The sequence below is a fragment of the Haliotis cracherodii genome, unplaced genomic scaffold (assembly GCF_022045235.1).
Source record: "Haliotis cracherodii isolate W230 unplaced genomic scaffold, xgHalCrac1.p SCAF_22, whole genome shotgun sequence".
NCBI lineage: Eukaryota > Metazoa > Mollusca > Gastropoda > Lepetellida > Haliotidae > Haliotis > Haliotis cracherodii.
The window spans coordinates 12011434-12039336 of record NW_027266278.1 but is presented as its reverse complement, the minus strand read 5'-3'; the positions used below and the strand labels follow the sequence as shown (position 1 = coordinate 12039336).

Genomic DNA, 27903 nt, shown 5'->3' with positions numbered 1-27903 from the left:
ATGCCGCGCATGTATACTATGAATACGTAGTAAACTCACGGGCAAAAGAAACGCTGGCTTCTAATATTCGCATCTAATAAAGACATATGAAAAATTGTGTCAACAGATATCATTTTATTTTACAGAAACAAAAATAGACATCAGGTTTACGAACTCTGACAGCCACGTGATGATATGTTCAGGAATTATGAGCATTTTTGGAAGAGGTGTTTGAATGTCCATAATTCGATCTTTCGTTCTTTTCCTGTTGTCAAACAATAACACACCTGAAAATCACAATTAATCGTCAATATCGAGTGTGTCCACCTCTAGCCCGTATACACTCCCTGACACGACGTCGTTACCAGTCTCCTCACAATAGCTGGAGTGATGAGACGACACTCTTTTTGCAGTGCCTGCGTCAAGGTCCGTCTGTCATGTGGGGGATGCTGACGTTGCCGAATACGTCTCCCAAGATGGTCCCAGAGGTGTTCTAGATCTATTGGATTCATGCCAGGGGATCGGGCTGGCCACGGGAGAACTTGTATGTTGTTGGCATTCAAAAAGTTTCTTGTAACACGTGCAGAATTTGGAGTGGCGTTATCCTGTTGCAACAGCGTTCTGGGAATATTCTGCAGGAATGGCAATACGGCTGGTGTAAGGACCTGGTTGCTAAAGCCGTTAGCGTTGAGGTTACCGTTTATAACCACCAGGTCGGTATTGGTGTCACCGCAAATACCGCCCCAGATCACCACACTGTCAACGCCATGGGGGTGCACTTCCTGAACGCAGCAACGTGACATACGTTCGCCTCTACGCCTCTACTCGCAATCGGCCGTCAGCATTGAAAACCTGGAACCTACTCTCATCGGTAAACAGCACTCTGTCCCAATATCGTCTTTGCCAGCGTTGCACTGTACGAGCAAACCTCTCAATCTGTTGAGTCTATGTTGTCGGGTCAAGGCCATTCTCCTCAAAGGTCGATAAGCTCTCAAACCAAAATGGCGGAGACGTCGGGCTACAGTCGTTCTGCTGACGGTGTGTTGGAAAGTATTTTGTGCTGATGACGTCACAGTGAGGAATCTGTTACGTAGGTACAACATACGCAAATAGCGGTCTTCGTTGGGCGTGGTTACCCGTGGTCTTCCACTTCGTGGTTTGTCTGATGTCCGGCCAGTATCTCTAAAACGTTTCACCAGTCTCTCGATGGTGGTTTTGTGACAGTTCACTATTTCTGCAACTCTGGTCTGAGTTTCACCCGCTTTCTCTCGCTGCTCATACGTCAAAGGTGGCATTCTTGTAGGTGAAATCTAAACAATTCAATGATACAGAAGGTTTCTGTGAACAACTTATACCTTAATCTAGCACGAAATTTTCCTTATGCAATTTTTACAAAAAGAGGGAAAGAACGTATTTCTCCGAAAATCACGTGCTGCAGATTCGCCACGACCCCTAGGAAATAATTGGTGCGTTTAGGAGAATGTTTTTATATGGTATCGAATCATGGTTTTAGGTTTTGATCAAAACTGTGTCATCGTTTATAAAACCAGCGTTTCTTTTGCCCGTACGTTTATATTAATGAGATTCCCAGGTACATGGGGACTTTTCGGCACCAGGGATATCCACAGAGGAGACTTCAATGAGGATAGGATGAACACAATGAGCTACCTGGTAGATTGTGTGTCATCAAACCGGACAACGTTGGTCTTTGTGGCGTAAAACACACATATTGATTTATTTTTATCGGAAATTGAATGTTCATTTTAATTGTTATTGATGAACACGTAATATATTTTAAAGAAATAAAACAGTGACATAATAACTACATCTTTATGTAGGCACGAGTAACTCTCTTGGAATGATATAAAGAAGTGTTATAAAGTTCTAAGCTTCAGGAGGAGAGTGGGGTAAAGATGATGGATTTAAGAACAAGTAAGGTCATTTAGAGCGGGACGGTATTCGTAGATGGATTAGCTTATAAACCTTGATTCTCTTAAGGTAGAAAATGAGTATACGCGATGTTCGACCTGGTAGATGTGTAATCACAAACTCATTCAGTTACTTGAACCGAATATTCATCTTAATTGTTATAGATAGTCACGGAGCCGTGATCCGGACAACAGGGTGTCATTAGAAAAAAATAAAGTAATAATAGGATTACCAGAAAAAAACAACCCGGGGTACAACACCCAAGCCTAAAAGCTTCACTCAGAAACACCAGAGTAAGTTATAACGGCCCCATAATTATGTATGACAGGCTAGTCGGGTATTGCTACATGTACATGCGAAAACAACGTTATAAAAATGAAGAGCAAAACTGATGAAAGATACCAATAAACGTGTATAAGTGTTATATCGTCACTGCAAAATTAATGAGTGTTTGTCTTTAGTATTAACATTCAAATACGTAGTGTAAATATTGCAAGAAATTGTATTTCTGAAGACACCCCGATACAGTTTTTACGATGCATCACGTCTGCACTAGCGCTTGATAACAGCCTTGTGTTTGGGTGTTTCAGTAGTTAAAATTGCTGCACTTGATATTGTTGATTAAACTTTGATACTATGAACATAATAAGGTTATATGAGAGTATGACTTTAGAAAGGTAACATGTGTTTATGAATATCTGATGCATATATGATTCAACAACTCTCCTTTTAAGTCTTTATTCCTGACTTATAAATAAATGCAAGAAAACAATAGTCCTAAATACCATATATAATTGTGGTCCACCTCCATATGACTGTAAAGCATACAATAAGCTTTCGGGTCCCGTTTGTATCAGTTTGGGTGGCAGCCTAGATATCCATGGAATAGGTTCATCTCGGAATCAGCCATATCACCGGGGCTCCTCTTCAATTTAAATGGAGTTACTTGTTTCTTTCAAAACGATACAGTTTTAGAGGCAGCGTCAAACTCCGGCCAGTAATCTAACATGCGAGAACTGACCAATGAAATTTGAGAAGTAGAAATACCGGTAGACGCTGTTGCTTGATTGACAAAGTCAATGACAATCAAGAAAGGGAGGAGCTTGATGATATGGTTCTCCACCTGTTAATTCAGTTGTCAAATAACGACGTTATTTGGACGGAAAATGGATGGTTTGAAAGCGTCCAAATGACGTCGTTTTTCAGTTCAATGAACATAAACGAAAAACAAACGACGTTTTCGTGTTTGCAGTGTTTTAAGATCAAACATTAATTAATTGATGATAAAGGTTTTTTTAATGAAATCCGTAGAAAGGACAAAGAATTTCAAGTTGATTTCAGCCTTTTCTCACAACGTACATGTATGGAAATGGCACAGGTTACATGTATTTCTGATTCATTTCTTATTGATAAATTCAAATCCCGACGCACCGAATGCATGTTTCTAGACGAATTTAGATACGTTGGCTAAAAAGGTTTCAAATACGGTTCTTATCCTCCACTACATTTTTTGTGTGTATCTCTGACATAACCCATCCTATCCAGTAGGTACAGAACTAGCGTTATTTCTCACATCCCCGACTGGCAGGTAAGGGACGGTTGCGACATTTCCCTTTTCAAGATGGTTATTCATGCACGTCATATTTAGTCATGAAGTGCTTTTACTTCAACTCCGTTTACGGACCAGTCATTTGTCAGCGTGGACAATGTTTCTTCATGATTAGGGTTGAAGGTAGATACTGGAGTTAAATTATTCCAAATGTTGTTTTCTTCAGACTTTTCTCTCAGGTTTAATCGCTCAATACTAAGAGCCTTTCGTATGCTATCTTCAATTAACTTAGAGGGTAATTTTGATGCCGCAGGAAACAGAAGTCGCAGTTAACGGAATGTAAACAAGTGCATGTGTACATTTAAATCTATCAACCAACATGACTCTACAAATAAGAACATCAGTTAAAACAACACAGTTCTGTTCTCCGTAAACACTGTGGTGTGGAACCAACAATCAACATTTTATAAACAAAAGCGTATTCCCAAAATTATTTTAAATACTCTAAATTATATCAATCAACTACCTATATCCTGACACGCATTCTGAATGGCCTGCGCCGTTTGGACGCTTCGCCATGCCTTCGAGAGGGGGGCGAGTCTTGTTATAGGTTACGGAAACATGCAGGTGGTGCCGAATGATATATTCGTCTGATACGTAAGGTTCAAGAATATTTCATTTGTATAACAAGGTGCATGTCCATGTGAGTGAGGGTGCTTGTACTACTCCAATATTATTGACAACCCAATATACCATGCCATAGTTTAACTTGAATAGCCCACACAGACACATTTTACTGACTTCAAGCTGGCCAGTCCCTGCCTCATTTCCTTAATGCCGAGCTCCAGGCAGCGTAAGAGAAATGTTTAACGTCTTCTGATATGATGCAGTCTAGGATTAAGCAGCTGTCAGGAAAGATGTTCTGTCCACTTCAACACGGATGCAGCTTGTTGCACATGTGACACCCATATTACCGGTATGGTATAAGTAAACACTTGACTTGGGGTAGGATGTGATATGTTTATGATGAAGTCAGAATTGAACAGGAATCTGCTTTCAGCAGAGACTTCTTATGCTCATGGAAATGGTCCTGTCGCTTTTATATACGAACGTCAGTATATCAGCTCAACGACGAATATATTTAGATAACATCTGGCATCATCACTATTTGATGGTGCTTCAGAAACACATGTTCGTGATATAGTCGGAATCGTACAATCGACTCTGTAATTGGCAGAAATTTCTTATAAATAAAGCGTTTGTCGCTTTTATTTACATTTTCGTTACTACATACATAAAGTCAGGGGAAGTATTTTTACTTACACCTCCTATACATCTATCTAATCTAATACCATTTTTTTTCTGTAAATATATTGTCATGCCATGTCATAAATGCTGGATAGATTTCACGACGCACAGTCAATTTGTTTACAAAGATAATGAACTTGACATCGAATTCCAGACAAATCAAAAGATCAGGAGAGAGTTCTTAAATTTCAGAAAATATTTAGTGTTGTCAGCGCACGACATGTAAGTAGTAATGCTCAATTTCAAGATTGATGGAATATATGGTCAAAGTATAATGGATGCCACCGGAGGGGCAGGATACGATCACCCTTTTGCAAACACCTCCTATTTGATAGTGATTCATCAAGACATCCTAATGATTCGGTTCAAATCGTATAGTGGACTCTGCTTTTAGTGGAGATTTCGTAAATTTGTGGAACTGGTTTTTGTCGCGTTTATTTACGAAGGTCAGTTTATAAGCGACTTATGTAGGGTTAACTTACATATTCTTAAATACGTCAGTCGGTCCACTGTTTAGTGAACCAATTTTACTTTTGTAGCCTTTATCAATCCATCAAACTTAATACAAACACTTATTTATTCGTATTACATGTATATCATTTACGTTTTCATCTCGATCATATATGGTCATAACTTTTTCATACTCCTTGTAGATCTTTTCATCTGGACGAGCTTTGATACATATTTCCTCCCTTTTTTCAATACATTCATTAATGAAGATCTTGTATTCAGCAGATGAAACTTTGCCTTCAATTGCTGTTGCCAGGAAAGCACGGATCTTTAGCTCTAAGGCTTGCCATCCTGCGGCTGCCACGTTGTAACGTGTGCTTCTGTCTTCATAATATGACTTCAGAACTTCACTGGCGACAAGAAACACAATGCAACTCGCCAGGATACCTGCAATAACCTGTGCGACAATTGGAGCCTGCTTTATCGATGACACGATTTCTGGTAAATTTTCCTCTACTATTTTCGACAGATATTTGTGTGTCATGATCCCAACAACAGCAACGACCATCACTTTAATAACTGCAAATAATATATATAAGCATTCATTTGTACTTGAAGTTTTGTAGCACAAGATGGCTGCTCTGCGGCTTCTGACTTCAATTTCTCTTAAAAGCCTAATGCTTTCTCTGATAGCAGTTGCTTCATCTTTACATTGATCTAAATATGGTTTACTGGGTCTGAAACAAAATGAGAAATAACAGCACTTTGATATATGCATCAATATAATAAAACTATGAATACTTTGCTTTGCTGAAAGGCATTGTCCACATTTCCCCGGAGTGAAAGAGCATTATCGCCCTGAATGATTGTAGCACTTCTTGTCATACCTTGTCCTCACCTCAGCATTTTTCTTGTAGCTTCATCTGTTGTAGATTGACCATGATTACTTTTACCGGGTCTGAAACAGAAGTCAAATAACCCAAAATGTTGTTATCTGTATTAGTGTTATAAACTTATTACAGAGTAAAGTGCAATTTGTATTTGAAATTTTGTAGCACATGATTGCTGCTCTGTGGCTTCTGACTTCAATATTTCTTAAAATCATAATGCTTCTTTTCTAATAGCTGCTGATTCATCTTTACATTGATCGAAATATGCATCACCAGACCTGAAAAGAATTCAAATGCAGCAAACTATTGTTATCTGTATTAGAATCAAGAAACTATTGCATGAGTTATGTGTAATTTTAATGTTCAAGATAATTGCCTGCGTATAAACCATAAGTCATAAACCATATTTCACAGTGCAGACGAGCATTGTTGTCCTGTATGAATATAGAGTTTCCAGTATGGCATTGTCCTCACATAATGGTTTCACTCATCCCTGTTGCTTCATCTTTGCATTGTCTGTGACAGGTATTACCGGATCTGAAGGGAAATCGAATGTATCAACTTATTCTTTGGAGCGTGTTATGTTTCCATCATTATTGAATTATTAATATCTAGTATATTGTTTCCTTGTTTTCGTTGCGGCATATTGCATTAACGTCTGGGATGGTGACAATGTCGTGAGACCACTTTTCCTCTCTCAAAACCACAGTGTTACTTTTGTTTTGTATACAGAAATATATTTATGTCATTTCTATGTTATGTCGCATTGAATGAGGTGTGTCATTAAATGCTAATTAAAGTTATGTTATGTTTCCAGTGTGTGTCTTCTTATATTTTTCTCTGTGTGACTAGTATCAGTACGATATTATTCATAACAATAATGTATTAGGTAGCCTAATCATATTTCTTACCGTGTTCTTGGCATGTGGCTTTTCTCCTTGATCTATGACTTCACTCTCAAGGTGACAGTTCTGCAAACATTAAAATGTTCACATCAACGAAAATGTATGAATGGCACGTGTGAACATACTGGCAAGAGGCAACCGGTAGTGTAGCTGTTAGCATGTAAACTGACGCCAGACATTCACAACGGCATTAAATGAAAGCCAATTTGCATTTGTGACTCATCTGTTTCATAATTAGATCCATTCATAAAGATTCAGATTGACAAAACATATTCACAATATTGAATGACAAGAGGGATGACTTTAATCTGCCAATATGCAACTTTATGTAGAACAATATTCCAGCAGCTCGCTTCTTTTATGTCTACATTTCACAACTTTTGAGGTACAATAGGACATTTCTCATGGACCCATACCTGAGCATATCCCTGTGTTGGGCGTAGTTGTATTGCGTTTGGTGTGCAATCAGTGCCAATTGAACACGTCAACGCCTCAATTATCTGACGAAACAGATTCAAAAGGTAAAATAGAAAATCATATTTGAAAATCATATGAATGGATCACTAACAATCAATTTGTTCTTAAAGATACATACAGAAAATTCAATCTGGAACAATTGTGAGCTGTAGCTACTTGAGACAATCACGCAGGGCCAATGACCGCAGACGTGGGTCCACAAATCACTGAAAATCCGAGTAATCTACCACTGTTACATTTCATTCATTCAGCATGCAAATAGTGTCTTAAAACTTACTACAAACTTACTTAAACAGAGTATCATTAATTGTATCAATACCTAAGAAGCATGTGCCATTACCAATGTATAAACGTTTCATATAAAACAGTATACTAGTGCATGATACAAACTTAATAGGTTCAACAGATTGAATGAAGGCCTCATCTAAAGATGTTCAAAACCTGCTCCGACAAGAAGAAACTATTGCCATATTTGAAAAAAGAGAGAATGCTTCTAGATCTTTGTCAGGAAGATCTGAACCAGAATGATTTGACGGATGAGGACGAGAAGTATAGAATCATGGACATCATCAAAGACTTATCAAAAGGAACACTTAAATTGAATGGAACTGGTCAGGAACAGGTTCAAAGTAAACATCAGGCTGCTCCTTATGCTTAGAAAAGTATCATTTCTAAGATGCATTACTTTGATACACTGTTGCAAAGGCAGTTCAAGAAATACAGATATATACCCTACACTGTACAGGAAATAAGATAGGTCTTCGTTGACTTGATTCCAAAATATTATTAGTTAGAAACATGATATGTAATCAATACATGATCGCATATATTAAATAATCTCTCCATGACACGCTGTATCTGCCTAAAAGCCAATGTATATAAATGGCTTCCACAGTATAGGTCTTTCAGAAAACTCATATTTCACTCCCAAAGGAGCTTGAGAAACAATGTTTAACATTTGCATTTCATCTAACAAAATAGACAAGTGTGGCCATATTTTCCTGCACAACCAAAATAATTTTTGCATTTGTGAAATGTCTGTACAAACGTGCGTGTAACCGTGTGATATAATTTACAAACATACTCATAACCCATGTAGATTAAAAAACACCAGCCTTACTTACAATGACATGTGAGAACAATATACGATAGTCAGTCAATAGGTCGTTCAATATATTATTGATAATAAGAGCTCATATAGATCTAATGAATGACATATACGTATAGGGGTTAGTCAAACTATCCGAGGTAAACTACAACAGCTTGTAAACAACTATGAACGCACAATGACCTATGCCTTCACAACATTAGACAAAACACAGTAAGTGAAGTCAACGAGCCTGGTCAACCGATGGGTTATCTACAGACGGGATGCTGGCAATCTAGAATTTCCCATAATCCCCTAGGAATAATGGCAAATGAGCAAGCATGTGTATTATTCGAGGCAGTGGAACACGTTGTTTTTATAATATTTCGCATCCTGTTAACAGACATTCAAAAGCTTACATTATGCCTTGATGCAGATTAAAAAAACGAACAATGAAGAAAGGTTTTTAACATTGAAGAGCTCTGCTTTACCTGTTTGCATCCATCGTTTCCTGCCCGCCGATCCGTTCGCACATGATGCAGATCGATGTCTCGGTTCAATGTAACAGCTGTATGCACACATCCATAAATGTTACGTCGAATACTGGCATTTGCCAAGTGTGCATGTAACATGGGAGAGAAAATTTATTGATCGCCTCCACTGACAAATACATGTAACCATAGCTACGACAAACGATTTCTCCTGGTTAAAGATTGCTCATGTGTGCAGACTATGTCATACCGACCTGGTGACTTTTTTATCACACAATTCACCCACAACCTTTTTTTCACATACATTGTGCTATATGTATGACGACGAACCATTCGATCATCAGTAACGTTGCGGGGCCTGACTGAGGTTGGTGGTTTGATATAACGGTTATTTGATTTAGTTATAAGACTGATGAAGAAAGCATTCAATTCCATAGTTAGTGGAGATGGGGGATGGGGTAGCAGGCGGGTTGGGGATGGGTGTGTGTGTTACAGCGATGTCCATCATCCACCCTGTTTGCCGAAGCAGAACACCTGAACCGTTGAATATATGTTGTTGAAACTTGCTACACACATCAGTCAAGTGGTGTACTGGTGCCTTTTGATGATTTCGGATTCGTATTGCCTGTGTGTGTGTGTGTGTGTGTGTGTGTGTGTGTGTGTGTGTGTGTGTGTGTGTGTGTGTGTGTGTGTGTGTGTGTGTGTGTGTGTGTGAGTGTGTGTGTGTGGAGAGAGAGAGGGCTGAACTCCAAGAGCGTTGATATATTCTAGATGAACTTTGCTGTACAGATCAGTCTTGTAGTTAACTAGATTCATGATTTGGGCTACTGAAGTATACTGAACAGCATCAGTGTGTTCTTCTCTGACCTTCTTCACTATAAGTAGCTAAATTCCATTTCCAAATTGCCCCGGAATGGGGGGTTAGGTCATCTCCTGGTGACCCTTGTTGCATGAAGTGCTTTGTCGCTTTCATCTTTATCGCTTTTTTTAACTTGCTCGCCGTCTGAAGTATTCATTGTGCCAGAATACCATATTCACTTTGATTATGTTTCCAGGTTTGTCGTTTCACCAAAGTTGTAAACATCTGAGACCTTCGGGCTTTCCTGCAACATTAAGGTGACTAATTGGTGTTACAATAACTAACTCACTATAGGTTTGTCAGCATAATACCGATGCTCGTTGGATTCACCAAGTCGGTGAACGGCTAATTCCTGCATCACGTTGGAATACACGTAGGAATCCATATGTACTTTTGGGTGAATAATAGGCTACGTTAGATCGGCTGGTCGAGAGCTGTGATTTGGTCGGTATCGTGGATCAGTCACAGGTTTGAACTGCACTCGTAGTAAACGTACAATGTGTAGAAATGTGTTCAGAAAAAAAAATAGAATGTCGTTGGTCAGCATTTACAAAGACCAAAGCACACAGATCATTGTCATCATTAAGGTCAGTGACTATTAGTATCTGCTTGTGTATTGTATTCTCTGAAGTTGAAGATTTATTGCGAAAAGCAATATCCCAGCTATGGTTGGACAGCTTGGAAAACCACGTCAATCCTGTGACTGAAATCATGAGCAACGATTTTGGCCAAGTCACAGATTCCTAAACAGCCGATCATGCGTCCAGAAATGAAATATATTTTCCAAATTAACACCGTTGTTGAAACATAGTTATGAAATGGACCCAAGAGACTCGCATTGGTTGCATTGGATGTATTTGTTTCAGGGCCTGTATGACAGACTAGAGATCTATATGCAATACACAGTTTGTGAGAAATAGGTTTCGAAGTTCGAAATTTGACGACATGAATATGAATCATCGATTTAAATCGATCAATATGTAATTATTTGTAATGATAACACATTTCGTGCCGTCTGTAAGAAAAATAAAATATTGGTATACACGTTCAATACACCTAGTATCAGCATTATTTGAAACTGATTCATAATGCTTACGCCAAAGTCGGAATCGTACGATTATGGAAAGTGTTTTTGTAGCTTTTTTGGCGTCAGTTTCGTCAGCAATCACTCATTTTATTCTCCAAATAAATCCAACAACCACTATTCACTCCTTCGTTCAGAATCGCGATTCTCCACTAAAATATAACATGTCTTCCAGCTGAAATTATTAGATCTTTGCACAATGTTTCTTCTCTACATACAATTTATCCCCTCAGCACGGCTACAATGAGATAAAGCTGCGTAACAGTCAAGTTTCATATAATAAGTAATTTATAACTGCTCAGGCCAAAGCTACTTCAAATTTGAACTTTACAACTACATATGTTTATGAATTTTTGTTTAATGTTTTCTCGACGTTACATGCATGAGAAGCAGCCAAAGATTTGCCTGTGTCTTTCTTGTCCTCGTCGAGTGAGTGAGTGAGTGAGTGAGTGAGTATGGTTTTACGCCGCTTTTAGCAATAATCCAGCAATATCACGGCACTCCGGCAATATAATGTAACACTCCAAATATATATTGTCAATGCAAGAGAAAAACTAGTCTAGATTATCAGCCGAAATAGATTCCAATAGGAGTAAAAGGCAAAATAGTTGTGAAAAAAATATGAATGGACCACCGAAAATCAGTGATGACATGATACCAATGGTTCGCGAAAAGGGTACACGTAAGCATTATCTGCCCTACCGGTAGCATTAGGGAAATACGTACATGTAACAGTTATATTATTTTACATGTAATCTTCTAACATTTGTCTATTAAAGGACAAATTATTGGCTTATGCTTGCCTTTTTATTGCCACTACTACGACTTACTAATGACATAACTTGCACATGCATTTTGCTTTACTTCTTTCCTCCATGACATTTTGGAACAAGCGTGAAGACAATGCCGTTTAAGACATTGTAAATCGACAATGGCTGTGTTTTGACGCACCGTTTGTCGGATATCAGGGCACCAACGTTTTTCAATAACATGTATACAATTAATAAACCGGATTTTTTGTGTAGTCAGGTTCGATGAACTACATACTACCTGATCGTCTCGTTTTTGATGAGTGTATACCCGACATTGCACATAAAATAAGCTAGGTCTTTGTTGACTTGCTATCACTGATAGCAAAGGTCATAGCAATGTCCATCCAATATCCGGTTTCCCATTTCCGGAGCAGAATACTAACACGACATTCAAAGAAAATCCTTTTAGTCACTAATTACAAGTCTAGATGTGTACAGCCTTCTTAGCTCTTACAATAACTATATTGTAATCGGTCACCTTTTGTAAGGCTAATACTATTTAGCAAATGCGGGAGAGAAACCATGGAGCTGGGCAACAGTTATCAATTGTGTTCAGCTCATTTCTACATGTATTTCTATTAGAGGGCAATTGACAAACTGCCTCCACTTTTATCAGCAATTCTGTACGCAAGATATATAAACCCTTTCATATTGTCGGTACAGGTACCCGACTACCCCTTTCAACTGGTAAATGAAAATGCAACGAACGCGATGTTTCGCAATATAGAAAACGTGGAAACAAAGTAAATAATTTGAAGAAAGTTGCAAAGTATTTTTTATATAAACTTAGATTGATTATTGTCTACACAAATGAAAGAAAACAGGTCTGAATATTGGAAAAAGATTCTTAAGTCGGCCGCTTTTGCTCACTGATGAACATAGTTCCTGATTTTTCAGATCATTTTCAGATTCTGAAGCTGGAACGTCCAGCGATAGGCCCAGTGGTCTTTCCACGTCACTGTCAGGCATGTCTAACACGGTGTAGACAGGATCTGAGCTTTAGATTACCAGATTGGGACACTATTACTACTAACGGATTAGTCCATGTGAAACTGGACAGCTCTGATGGTCGTGCAAATGCAGAGACGTAAATTCACTTTGCACGAGGCTGATGCCTACCCACACGTTGCACGAGTTGCAACAGATAGATTGTTTGTGACAGCATAACATTGTTGTACTGCCATGGCAAGCTGTTTCTCCAGTCCTCTTCCCCATGGAAGATGTCTGGGATAAGATGGAGAGACGTCTACGACAGGACCAGCACCGCCGGTAATGCATGCACAGTTGGGCCAATCTTCGGTTGACATTTGGAACAATATCCCCCATATCCGCTGCCCTGTCTGTATCAACGTAAATGGTGGTAACATTCGATATTGACTTTGTTAATTGAGTTGTTACACCATCCCTCCTTTAGGGCGTGTCCCTCTGTCTCCGGCTACCAGGTACGGGTGTTGTCAATGAATTTATCATGATAAAACCTTGATCAGATAAAAGACACAGTATTATGTTGTTATTTTCAACAACATAAAATTTAAACACTTTATAGGAAGCTTAGAATCCGTCTCCGTAAAACATACATTCGGTAATGGAATGGAATTCACAAAATTGTAAGTGGTACAATTAGCACTTCTATCGCTGAATTAAAAACATAGAATTCATCCGCATGTTACCAGAGCTACGTAGATGTAGCAATGTGAATGATGAAGTGTTCAGGGTTAATTTGTCTCACATTATTTTTTACTCTTGCTGTTCATCATTGGAAAACATTTTTTACTATTTTCCCGAATGTAACAAATAAACTTTAATTAGCTCAACCTTTGTCTATTAGCATTATTAATATTGGGTCTAAGCCTAATACGGCAAAATTCTAAATGGTAACCAAATTCACTCTGAAGAACAAAATAATTAATATTCTAACTATGTCAATCAATATTTTTATTAATTAATAAAAAGTATTTATCACTACTCCTCTGTTGTATCACGTCTTCCATGTTGCTTGCATATGTAATATATGCCTATAGTACAATGCGCTAAGTCATATGTTGTATTCTATATTTTATTGTTGCAAATAAATAATATATCATTTAAATATCACAGTTTAATAATTATTCTCTAGCTCCCTCGTGTTACTTAAATTCTAAATGTCCAACATTGTCATCGTTTTACTAACTACTGCGATATTAACGCTACGTATTTGTTATATAAATGTACACTTACATACAGGCATACATACATTTATTACTCGCCCGGGAAGCGTTCACCCGTTTAATAAACATTCAGCTGTATAACACATTGTGTACTACCAGTTTTGCACTGCGGGAACAAGTTTCACTTAAACATTGAAACTCCCAGTATCCCTGGGCTTATTCGGTGACATTGCGTGGAGAGATTATAGATTACTAAGAGGAGCCTATGCACGCTCGATGACCCCAGCAGGCTGGTTGCAGCAGGTCGCCAGGCTGACGTCACATGGCATTGTTTCGTCGGTGTATCTTGCAACAGAATTCCAAAAGCTACGTCATAGGATATATTGACGTAATTGTAAACATTGTGCCGCAGGACACCGTGAAATAAACTGATCGGTAGCGCATTGGCAGTCGGGAGTCTATGGGTATTTCGATAACCTTACCGCCACTCAAGTGGATGACTGTGGATTGCGTAGATGTCTGCCTATTCACACACTTTTGTGAAATTAGGAAAAGCTATCAACGGCAAGTACTAAATATGATACTCAACTGGCTTCCGTGTAATACCAATTTTATGAAACGAAATTTTATGACGAGCGAAATAACTATACATGAGTTTCATTAAATTAACAAAATCACAAGGGTATTTTCAGTATTCTACATACACATACACACACACACGTACGCACGCGCACACATACGCACGCACGCACGCACGCACGCACGCACGCACGCACGCACGCACACACACACACAAAAGCAATAAGAATCCGAAATCATCAAAAGGCGCCAATACACCACTTGACTGTTCTGTGTAGCAAGTTTCATTAACATATATTCGGGTGTTCTGCTCCGGAAAACAGTGGGAGAATGGACATCACTATAACACACACACACACACACACACACACACACACACACACACAGAGACCTGCATCACTTCGGGTTTTCCTCCCACATTAAGCTGACATAACTGTAATACTGTCAAAAGCGGCGTTAAACCCAACTCACTCCCTCACTCACACACTCACGTACTCACGCACGCACGCACACACGCACACACACACACATATATACACACATAGATAAGAAAGCGCATTGATCGCTTCAACTAGATAATAGTTAACTCGGGTGAACTATCAGTACATGTATCCTGACTATGTCATGCACACAGCGATTCCTTATTACATTTTAATTATCACAATTTGTTTTCAATAGGGCTGAACCTGCCTAATCAATTTGACTGTTTTCAATAAAACATTTCTACAACAAACCTCTTTACATCCGAAACCAACTACACGAAGTACGTGTAGTGCACACACCCAGAAGTAAATACTGGCACTTTGCCAAAGTATGTACGTTACTTCAGCGAGATAACGCATTGATTGTCCACAACTGAACATGTACAATACGTGTTCAAACCATGCAAAAGCATTACATAAAGATTCATTGATTGCCTTTCCAGACCGAAACACAAATCAGTTTAACTCTGATGAATTATTTAATACCTGTGCTCGCATTTAATCCTGTCCACAACAAATCCTACATGCTTTTTTTTAAATGTTGCCATCATGTCAGCACCCGAAATGTTGTTGAAAGGTTCACCCTTTTGATTATACTATCTCCGAGTCCATCAAACCCCTACCCATAATAGAATACTGCTGTTATTTTAGGACAAGTGGTATGTTCCACCGCGCAAGCAGATTCATCACCATTGCCGGCGGAGGATGTGGTGAGTGTGATGAAACATATTGATATTTTCGTCTTTACAAATATGCTTACGATACAGGACGAACTGCCTTAAGGTAGAGAGTCATGTAATAATGTTTGTTATTACAGGGCGGTTTAAGTTTAACTGTTACTTGTAACCTATAACTAAGTACACTTACAATATATAAAGGAAATATAAACTTGGCGGATACAATGATATCTTTGATATATAGATATAATTTGTTGTATGTTTTTCAGTTTCAAGATATCTGTAATGATTACAGAAGATTGGACGAAATAGTAGTGACGATAGGTCCCTACCGAATATCAAAATTGGATATTCTGACAATAGCACCAGTACTTCCGAAAGAAACAGAAGACCGGCTGAGAGTGAAAATTGACAAAGAGACCTGATGGACTGTGGGCTGGCTAAATGATCAGGTATGTGCACACCACTGTATACACATGAAGTACAGTTATTAAACGGTGATAAAGTGGAACAATAAGGTTAATAATATTATGTTTCTTTCCAGATAATAAACGTCTACTTGTATGTGCTGTGTCAAAGGCGGGGGGTAAGTGACAGGATATTCAACATATCGTGATATATACATATGATATGTACAAAATGATATGTAGATATGTTTACAAGATGCCATGTCATTCATTAATAGATTAATCAATTTTGTTACAAATTGTGATAATGTGTGCAAATACCAAAACAATATTCGTCCTTGAATATATCACTTGCTATTTTAGAATATGTTATTTGTTTCGGGGTAAGCAGAGAAACGCAGCTTTATCATGCCAAGTTATAGAGGGATGGCAACATTTCAGGTCCAAAAGGAGACGCCGGGCGCCACTTGTTCAAAAGGTCAGAATTGCTTTTTAGAAATATCTGCAGTTACAATTTTAAACTGAAGACAAAATATGCCAAGGGAATATATAGTTTTTTTATTCGCCCGTAAAGAGATCACCCGTTTAATAAACATACAGCTGTATAACACGTTGTATAATACCAAAGCGCGTGCTTATATACTGCGGGAACAAGTTTCAGTAACAAATATTGAAAACTCCCAACATCCCTGGGCTTATTCAACGACATTGCGTGTAGTGACGATAGATCACTGAGAGGGTATGCACGCGCAATGACCCTCTCAACCCTGATGCTATGCTGACGTCACATGACATTGTTTCGTGGTTGGATCTTGTAACAATATTCTACATATTACGTCAGAGGGTATTGTGACGTGTTGTAATCTTTTTGATGCAGGATCCTGTTCCACAAGTAGATAGTAGCGCAACGACAGACGTAAGTTTATGTTATTATAAGGGTAAATCTATTTTTCAGTGCATTATCATTTGCAGAAGCCCGAGGTCTTCCAATAAGACCGAGGGCTTCTGCAAATGATAATGCCCTGAAAAATAGCGTTACCGTTATAATAGCTAAAAAGGATGGAATTTGTTATCAAATAAAAAGAATCAACAATATCGATTTTGAATCATTTACTGCAATCAACACGAATGTCACTGATCCGCTTTTACAAATATGGAAACGCCATAGAACAAACCAGATGACGTCACTATTGAACATGACGTCACCTATCCCTATCCTAACAAACAGTCAAAACCCAAATATGACATTTTCTGGTTTGTTCTATGACATTTCCCTATTTGTAAAAGTGGGTCAGTAACATATTTAGAAAAGTTTTAAACGGCAAGTAATAAATAAATTACTAAGCTCGCTCCTGTTTAATAACATTTTTATGAAACTCGTGAATAGTTTCTTGTATCGGACTCCCTTTCGATCGTGAGATATCAGAACTATTCACTCGTTTCAAACAATTAGTATTACACAGGAGCTCGTTTAGTATTCTCTATTTGTCATATAGTGGGAATGGGTAAAGAGAAGAATATTTCGAAGATGACGTTGAGGAGAAGATATCATTCACTGTCGGTTGGTGAATGAGAATCGCCTAGCCTTGCAAGGCTTGTCATTATTGAGAAAAGAAAATTAAATCTTCAAGAAAAAGCGTTTTCTGAAATTGACAGTATCATAAGTGAGATAAGATGCACTGGAAGAGTTTCTGAACCGCCGAAAGACGCCGACATATTGAGGAAATGAATTGAATGAATTGAATAAAGTTGATGAAGACAAACATTCCCTTAATGTAGCAACAGGTAACTGGATACATATCAAGTCTAATCGTTGCACATATATGAAACCTTAAGACGGGATATTATGTTGTTTTTGTTGCTTTGTTGTGTAATGCCACAATAAACAATAGTCTAGGTATATGGCGACGTTTAAATCATGTAGATGCTACTGTTGGAAATACGTCTAGATTAACAACATAATATGAGGCATGGTGTGAAATAAAAAGTATGTTTTCAAGATGGATGCATGTTGTTATACAGTCTTCAGTTGTCAGATATATATGGGCAGTGAATGTCATAAGAAACGTTTTAATAGAAGATAGATGCAGTTCTTTTGATGGTTGATGTTTTAACATAATGACATGGAGACGAACATAGATATAATTTACCAGTGATATTTTATTCAATTAAATATTTTATGGCTAACTGAAAATTGCCACAACACAACAACATAGGCTACTGTGAAAGACTTGCTATACTAATAAAGAAAACAAAATTTAATGTCCTCAATAATATATGTGAACAACCGATTTCCTGTTAATACATATGATACCAGAGATGTTCAAGGGACGACATGAGATACCGTTTGTAGGCTGAGATTAAGTACACAATGCCGTGAGACAGCACAACCTTAGTCCTGTACTGTAGATTGTAGGTATTTGAGTATTGTTCCGAAAGTAAAGGACCATGTTCGTTGTATTTTTAGGAAAAACTCTCGGAAGCAGAGAAAGTGTTTATACTGATTCACAGACATGGAAGCCATTGGACATTGCTGGTAAGTTGTATTTCCTAGGTATTTGAGACAGAAATTGACCACACATGAATGGTGCCTATCGTATGTGTGTAGATGTCTGACTCACGTCGAAGTGTGTGGGCGTGTTTTGGATTTCAATCGTGTGACTGAATTTCGGGTCGATCACTTGATCCTCAGATTTGTGTACAGGCCCACGTCGGATGGCAACAAATACATACGTTTTTGTGCAAATTGCTTCCAATTGGGGAGACATGCTTACCCCTTTCGTAAAAACCTGGCGTCGTCTTTGATTTTCAGTTTACCTATATGTGAAGGTCACATATAGACGTACAACAGTTACTGTCACTCCTTATTTCTGACGCAGGTGTTGGGTGTACAAGCCAAACGAATGCGCTTCTATGACCCCTTGAACCGGAGATTAGAGGAAGAAGTGGTCAACACAACAAGCTAGGGTTGCTGAATAAGTAAATTCCCTATATCGCCACATCTATATTAATAAATAGTAGTTTTATAGCCTTACAAGTACATGGCTGCTTACGTTATTACTATGAACTGCTTAGTTGCCTGTCGGTCCAAACTCATTGCACTTTTCTTCAAAGGGAGTACATGGAATACAGACTTCAGAATGTACCAGATGATGCAATTGACCTATCAAACTTCAACGTAGAGGTCAGTCATGAGTACACCACGCATACGGATGCTACAAGCTGTGGTGTTTGCATATGCATAGTGAGTACAACAAGGTCTTAAAAAGAGTTGTTCAAAACTGAATAATAACGATTAAATATTTTCTCGCCATTGATTACACTTTGACTTATTCACGGTTACTATGAAGAAAATTTTTTTTTTTAATTTATGTAAATGAAAGAATACCTGGAATAGTGAATGATTTAATGGTCACATTGAATATGATTTCGTGTTTCAGTATGCATGGAACGAATGCAGCAAGGACAAGAAGGTACGACCGTTTTTTGGTGTATTGAAGTTCTAATGTATAGCAGATATATTACAGACGATATGTATCAATTATTATTTTAAAAATAAAAACATGACATATTTTGCAGTGTGACCCGAGCAGTTGCCGTTCTTTCATAGCCAAAGAAATGTTGAATGCAGTGAAGATTGTGGAACCAAAGGTACTAGATTTGTGCACTGTGAATAATTGTGACAGTAATGGGCATATACGCTACTGTTTATTGATCGTAAAGCTAACCAAAGGTATGTGTGACAAATATATCCCCGTATTTCGAATATTCAATAAGTAATTCACATGAAATTCCATTCTACTTATAAAATATGTGCTACTTGGAACATCGTTCCATTTCAGAATACAACAAAGGAAATACCAAGCAAATACGGACTGCGGGAGCAAGTTCCAGTGGTAAAACATAATGAGGTTTCACAGATACATCTAGATGGTCGATTCCATTTCATGCTGAGTGCGGCGTTAAACAACAACCCAACCAGCCAACTAGTACACATGCATGTGTTATGCACATAATGCATTAAGTACCCATGACAACAAACTGTTATGATTCATACCTAAAATACACCCGTGAAGATCCGGGTCAGAAAAGGGTCTTCAACAACCCATGCTCTTCGTAAAAGGAGTCTGTGTTTGCCGACTTTTATTCAGAGAATTTATCTCCATAGGTTTGCATGGAAGTGATGCGACCCTATATACATGTTGTATTCACGTGCACTTTCTGGTTTCATAAGGTAATATAGAATTGACGTAATTTAATTCGTACTATAATTCATTAAACATAATAACTAGTAATAATGGTACACCGTTTCAAATTTCATATAAAATTTATTCGCTCCTGAAATTCTGTTACTACACTCGGGACACAAATACATTTCTATATGTTTCTGAATCAGAAGAGATTTTCGGATTCGTGGTGTGCTGACCAACCTCTGCCATTGAAACGAATACGAAGACCTGAATATGCGGCATTGAAGATCCAAACACAGGTACAGAAAGTAAAATCTGATTCATGAAATATCTGAATGTTCTGTTCTTGCTCCATCACATGAAGACTTACGAAGGTGTTGTACAGTTCGTATCTTAAGTTGATAAATAGTATACATTTGTTAAAAATTGGTTTGTGATCATGAATGACCATAGAATTGTTTGTATTTCATTTAGAAACCGAATCCTGAGGTGCAGCTTAAAAGGTATGATACTTTTGACAATAATATATGAAAACATTTTAATAATCATAATAAAGCTTTGCTTGAAACATGATACGATTAAGACGATATCATAAGTTTGTGAATAATATATTTCCATACTTGTGTCGCTTGATACACATAGGTTTGCAGCCAGTTATCATACAGCAATTAAATTATATTGGAGAAAGAATAATTACTAATTGCATTTACTGTTGCGAAAGAGGGAATACTAGAGATAATTATTAATTTACTACATATTATTGCAGCACAAAATGTGTCGAAAAGACGACAGTGACAAGAAAAGCCATGCGTGAGTATTTGTTTAGAAACCAACCTCATATAAGAATTAAGACACACACACGCACGCACGCACGCACGCACGCACGCACGCACACGCACACACATGCACACACAGACAAACACACAGAGAGAAAAAGATGCCCATGCTATAAACTCAAAGTATCAATATGTTTGTTTAACACAAATCGCGGTTCCTGCAGTAGACATGAAGGAATATGGTGACCAACAAGTGAACATACTTGCTGATGATCTCGAGCAGCTGTGGATCAGAATTCCGAAATGTGGTATGAACATTCATATATATTGACCTACAGTTTCAGTTGTAAATATTATATTGGCATAACAACTTGTGAGTTTCAATATAGATAGATAGATAGATAGATAGTGTTAATTTCCAATCTCTAGACTGTAGTAAATGTGTCACGAATAACAATATGAAACCGTATTTTTGATGACGTTTTTATTCCATTGGATTTGTAACTATATAAATATGTTTCTGTGTACACTTGATAAACGGTATAACTAGGAATGTTTTGTTCCTTTAGTTGGAAAAGATAATTGATGAAGATGTACCCAGGCTGTACCGGTACCCAACAAATGATACAGAAGAAGTACCTGAAGAGTTCAGGAGACATGTGCTTTACTTTCAACGAAAGAAGCTGGAGAGGAGCAGAGCCATGTCCCACTTCAATGCTGTTGTAAATATTACTCTAATGTGACTTCACGAATGTTGAAAACGCTTAATAATTTGCCAGTGTTTGGAAATACTGATAACCATCTCAACACAGAAATACTGAGTTACATATTAAATTTGCTTACAGATAAACGGTATGTTCATACTACAGTGACATTTGTCTAACCGGCCTCTGTCTAAAGCGGATATGCCTATATAATGAAGATATTTTCGATCCAAACTTTTACACGTAAATTTATACTGAGAGTACATGACATGACTTAATGATAGAATGATTGCTTTCAGGGATATGCCATACTGATGCAGTCCATGGAGACACATTTGGTGACGAGGACAAGAGGGTCCAAGGTACGTATAGGATAAAATAATCTTAAGGAACATATTTATTTTTCCATCAAGAAGCTTCTGCTTGTTTGTCATCACTTTATAAGAATCAAGCGGGTATTAAGAACGAATGAGCTTTGTTTCCACAACTGACCGATAGTTTTACGGCATACACTACCAACAAATATACAGAAATGATGTAGTGATTTATTTAATTTGTATTTTCAGACTTTATGACATCACAAAAAGAAATCTGATACTACCCGATGTTGTACTACAATTTGGACGTCCAGGGTATGTGACTGATGATTGTAAGTTGTAATACATAGTTCTGTCCTAATGGTTGTACGGGTGACAGAAACATGAGGCTTCAGCCATCACAAAAATTGCTGTCACTCGATTCATATATTTTTCAGGAACGACTATTTCCTCAAAGTGATGGAAGATTTCGTTCTTTACCATGCTAGAAAACATTTCGAAACAAGGCACACAGGTATGCAATTGTTGAGTGGGCGAGTGAGTGAGTGTGATGTTCGTGGATATCAGTAAACCAATAATAAATGAAAGGATTTGTCAGCATATTAAAGAGGAGAGAAAATGCCGACGTCATGCAGGTCGAAGTCATGTAATCCTTAAATAACTGTCACTTCGTTGAAAACCATTTTGTGTAAATATACAACTTTTGCATTTTCAACATGTTTACTCGAACCCTGTTTTGTCGAATGTACCGATATGTCGAACCTTTTCTGTGGTCACGACCGCCTATACAAATACATATAAATTTACCCGCATATGTCTAATTAGACATGGTATAACATATCGTTATCTCGAAATTTGACTTAAATATTTAATGCTTGCCACGTTAACAGTTTTGAGAAGCGCAAATAAACATCTCGCATAGTTGTGAGCAATTCTCCTACATACATGCATGTATAGGCCTATTTGTAGTATATTTCTTCTCACATCTAACAACGATGTAAATGGATTTTGAACCAATTGTTCATACACGTATGTAGTTTTAATTTTGTCCAATTATCATGTATGTAACTTTTAGTACGTTATTGAACGTTATTGAGTGAGTGAAAGGTTGATATTGGAGTGAATGAGTGAGTGACATTAAGAAGATATGTTGTTTGACTATTAATTATTTGATGTTTGTGCTTAGTGGAAGGCCACAGAAAACTTGTTTAATAGAAATTAGCGTAAAACAGTTGACAGATTATCCACTTATTACAAGGCTGGATAAGTGAAAGAGAGCTAAATATTCCAATGAACAAATACTTGTAACTTGTCAATATAAAACGTCCTTTAAGGCATATGATATACAACGGAAAGAAGAAAACTTCATTCGATATGCTTTCAAGAAGAGTCTCTATTAATTATGCCAGAATATTTCCGTTTTAATCAGCTGACACATACCTGTACGAAAACCTGTCAAAACGCGAAATTGCATCAAATTAAGAACATGTTGTGTGCAATTAATGGTACTAAATTAAATATAAAAGTCGTGTATGAACCCTATTTACTACTAGATTGAAATCAATACATTATAAATATGGGAACAGTGCCCACTTCCTGGAATGTACAAGCAAAACAACCGAGACTAAACAACACATTAAAACACAAATGTTATTTCAGAAAGTGGTCATATGTAACAAGTGTCATATTTGGGACGACACCTTCTTAGTAAAGTACAAATTCTCGCACTTTGTTTGGTTGAGTCCCTATCTAATTACCCACTCAGCCACCGAGGCTTCCGCAAAAATGGAAGTACGACAACTGGTAGTCTAGATCACGTACTTTGTGTACCGTTCTGACAAGTGTAAATTGGCACAGCTCCCATGGCCGAAAGCTATGAACTTTACTAAGAAAGTGTCATCCAAAATATAACATTTGTGACATAGGATCACTTTCTAAAATGACATTTGTGTCTTCATAAACTAAGCACTTTTGTCTCCAAAATTACTATCAAGAATGAGAAGGCCTCACTGCACACTTTGAATAGCAGAAATACCAACCTGAATATAAATACAATACAAAGAACTATATATTGCACCTTACGGTTTATTAAGCAGCAGCTGTAACAAGTTTATAACAATGTCATTCAAAGAATAGAACTTACACAATAGGCATCCGGTGAGTTATCACTGCTAGGGTCAAGAGATCTACTCACTCACCCTGTGGCAAACTGGGCATCATTGAGCTGAGTACTCAAGCAGTCCAGACAGACGCAACCCATGCACTGTGTCAAAGGCCGACAAACTTATTCTCAGATCTGACGTTTACAGAACACCCCTAACACATGAATAACTTCACATAAAGTCAAAGGCTCTTCACTTAGTTTACTCTTTTCCATATTTTCAATTTTGTAGATATATGTTTGTACATATAGTCTAACACCACCATTAGCCATCAAATGTATATAAAGTTCAGTTCAGTGTCGTCTGCAGGAACTTCCATACGTATGGGTAATGGACGGAAGTGACAGTCGCTAGGGCAACGTGAATGAGTGAACTGTTCATTTGAATAATTGTGTCATTTGTGCTACTTGCTCTGTGTTTATATCTAATACTTTCTTAATTATGTAATCACGACCCAAAGAACGCGAGGTTTAGTACTGGTCTTCGGCAACCCATGCTTGTAGTAAAAGACGACTAACGGGATGCATATCATCGTATCCCATTTGCGTGATCGATGCTCACGATGTCAATCACTGGATTGTCTGGTGTAGACTCGATTATTTACAGATCCGTGGTCATTAGCTGGAATATTGCTGAGTGCGGCGTTGAATAACAAATACAAATGTATTAATGGCCTTAAATGTTGATGTGACCCTATGGGGAGTCCTAAAGAAGTAGGCGTTGCCACCAGTAACCTGTGCTTGTCGTAAGAGGCGACTTACGTGGAATGGGTGGTCGGACTCGGTGACTCGGTTGATTGAGTGTCATAGTATCCCGAGTGTGTTAATATTTGCTGGTGAAGCTATTTGAAGCAAGTATACCTAACACACCTTTTTGATTACAATGGATATATTATATGTGTTTATTATTCTGTTATGAATAAATGTCTTTGTTATCATGTATCCCAAAGTTTCAGTTCTTTGTGTACACCTATGTATGGTTTGTGTATGGTTAAATACGCTTCAACGGCTACATCACGGCGTCGGGTGGCTGCAGGAATGGGCTTCAAACGAAACATTACCCCGATGTAAGGAATCGAACTCGACAGTTTCGGCGTTGATTGAGACACTGAGCTACCCTATCGCTAATATGGACATATTTTCTTCACACCTATTACATTTACAAATATTACCGTGCACAGTGGAATCTGTCGAGACAGGACTTTAACTAATCAGCATTTGTAATACAAGGCGATATCAATGGTGCCGAATATACTATGATTCATAATAATACTTCTTTGAATCTTGTTTCTATTTACATTTGTTACCCTCTCTTATAATATTCCTAACACAGGCCTCTGTAAAAATCAGACTCACTTTCGGCCCCACAGTAAGTAAAACGTTCATTTCACCTGGATGTCAAAACAATGACGCAATGAAGTCCGAAGCAGATATTCCACTGTACTACACAATACACATTGAACGTCAAAAGCCCATTGGATGAATGCGCAATTGCAATGCTGATGCGATAGGGTAATTCTCTCAAATGTTGAAGGCAAAGGGAATTCCAAAGCTTTGTACACATAGATTGCGGTGTTCTCAGCATTCCAGAGAATCCTGCGCTCGTCCTTACGGTAGACTTCACCAAATGCATGGTGACAAATGATGATTTGTTTGTTGTTTAACGCCGCACTCAGCAGTATTCTAGCTATATGATGGCGTCTGTAAATAACCGAACCTGCGCCAGACCATCCAGTGATCATCATGAGCATCTATCTACGCAATTGGGATAAGATGACATACATCAACTAAGTCAGCGAGCCTGACCACCCGATCCTGTTAATCGCCTTTTACGACATGCATTGGTTGCTGACGACCGATTCTAATCAGGAGCATAAACGGCGTCTCACCTACCATGGGAGGTATTTACAGGTTGTTACAATCAGCAATCCCCGTTATTTGAATCGGCCAGATGTTGTATTTTTAGTAATGTATTGTGTATTGTTCGTCATACATGATGCGACACACTTATGCAATACTTTCGCCTTTGTTAACGGTACCAAAACACTGCAGAGATGTAATGATGATTTCCCCCGACATTGTGCAGTCTGGATCAATTAGAATTGACTGAAGGGTTTGGCAATGACACTATGGTCATATAAATTCGTCTACCGTAAACAAACCAGAATTGATTAAGTAAACTATGTAACTAACTTTTCTGACAAACACTAAATGCATTTTTATATTAAAAAGTGCAGAACATTGAAAAAATATTTTAATTATCTCAAGAAGTCGGCGTGAGAGTTCTGGAGACAGATGTGAGTTAGGGGCGTCCCGTATTTCTACAGCCTCGTAATAAGGGATCTGGCGAGGGAGAATTGCCGCCAGTCTATGTAACTTAACTCTCCCCTGGGTTCACGCTTACTGGCACTTCATTGTGGCTCCCGGCACACGGCACATAGGAGCCTTCCCCTACTCACAAGATGTACCGCTGCGTCGTTACACCGTGAAGGCTTGTAGATTGACCTACATATGACAGGCGCCCTGCACTCGAGAGGTTTGACTTCATTACGGATAAAATAAGGTGATTATGTACGTACTATTATTTTATGGGAAGCACCTTCCACATTGTTATTACATTAATGTATAGATCCTCTTCTGGGAAGTAAACTTTAAGTTCAGATTTCGCCTCATAGTTAAGATTGTGATGTCGTGTTCGTAGTTCCACCCAGTAGTGTCAATTTGTGATTCTTAATACACGTTCGGTTGACCTGAAAGGTTATCCTGCCTAGGAGAGAGTTCAACAACAGACATCCATGTGATGTGTGATGGTAAATTTACTTTAATCCACACAGCATAGCATTACACATATATTTATGTCCCGACTATGAAAATTAAAACGAAACAAGGAAGTATTTACAAGCGAGCCGACAATAGCGCGTTTGCTGCCATGTCAACACAGGGTAGTACTGCACTTGATAGTTAATAGAATAATAGAGTTTAAATACATGTATAGTGTACAGACATGTATAGAACCAGTGTAGTTCAGCTTTCTGAAAAACACAATATCCAGCAATTTATGAGTTCAAAGGTTTCCCATGAGTTATCTCCCTTGTCTATGTCTGTGAAATAAAATGAAGAAAGTGTAAACTGCACATATTCGAGGAGTTTACACTGTTGTTAATGTGTGTGGCATTGATAAATAAAGTCGATGTTAACATGATACAGATGTGATTGCGGATTGTGTGCCAATTTTGTAAGCACATGCACATGTACATGCACATGCATGACCTACTTACATCCATATCGGGGGCGGTCGGGTAGCCTAGTGGTTAATGCGTTTCCTCGTCACGCCGAAGATCCGGGTTCGATTCCCGATATGGGTACTATGTGTGAAGCCCATTTCTTGTGTTCACCCCCGTGATATTGCTGGGGTTTTGCTAAAAGTGGCGTAAAACCATACTCACTCACTCACTACATCCCTATCGCGTTGCATTATCATAATATACTTACACCATATCATATACGCATAAGTAACACATTTCTGTAGTTGTGGAGCATTACATGTGAGTCTAATACATTGATATTCTTGGTATTTATACAGATATTAGCTGTTACGTGGGTTTGCAAACATTTCTTGTTGTTTTTGCAGTGAAAGAAAAGG

General features: G+C 38.0%; 1 protein-coding gene and 1 pseudogene across 2 annotated transcripts; one reads left to right on the top strand and one right to left on the bottom strand.

Annotated features, from left to right (window-relative positions):
* Positions 1 to 5297: 5297 nt before the first annotated feature.
* Positions 5298 to 6168, bottom strand: LOC139471369 (uncharacterized). Of its 2 annotated transcripts, none has more exons than XM_071253703.1 (2): positions 6114 to 6168; positions 5298 to 5952 (listed from the first exon to the last, which is right to left on the bottom strand). In XM_071253703.1, the coding sequence occupies exons 1-2, from the start codon at positions 6119 to 6121 to the stop codon at positions 5325 to 5327; spliced, it is 636 nt and encodes a 211-aa protein (XP_071109804.1). In that variant the 5' UTR covers positions 6122 to 6168; the 3' UTR covers positions 5298 to 5324. The 2 variants fall into 2 exon arrangements, 1 of the variants encoding a protein (XP_071109804.1); XR_011653832.1 differs by having other exon boundaries at positions 5915 to 5952; positions 6103 to 6162.
* A 1749-nt stretch (positions 6169 to 7917) lies between these two features.
* On the top strand, positions 7918 to 23311 carry LOC139471489 (uncharacterized; annotated as a pseudogene).
* Positions 23312 to 27903: the final 4592 nt, after the last annotated feature.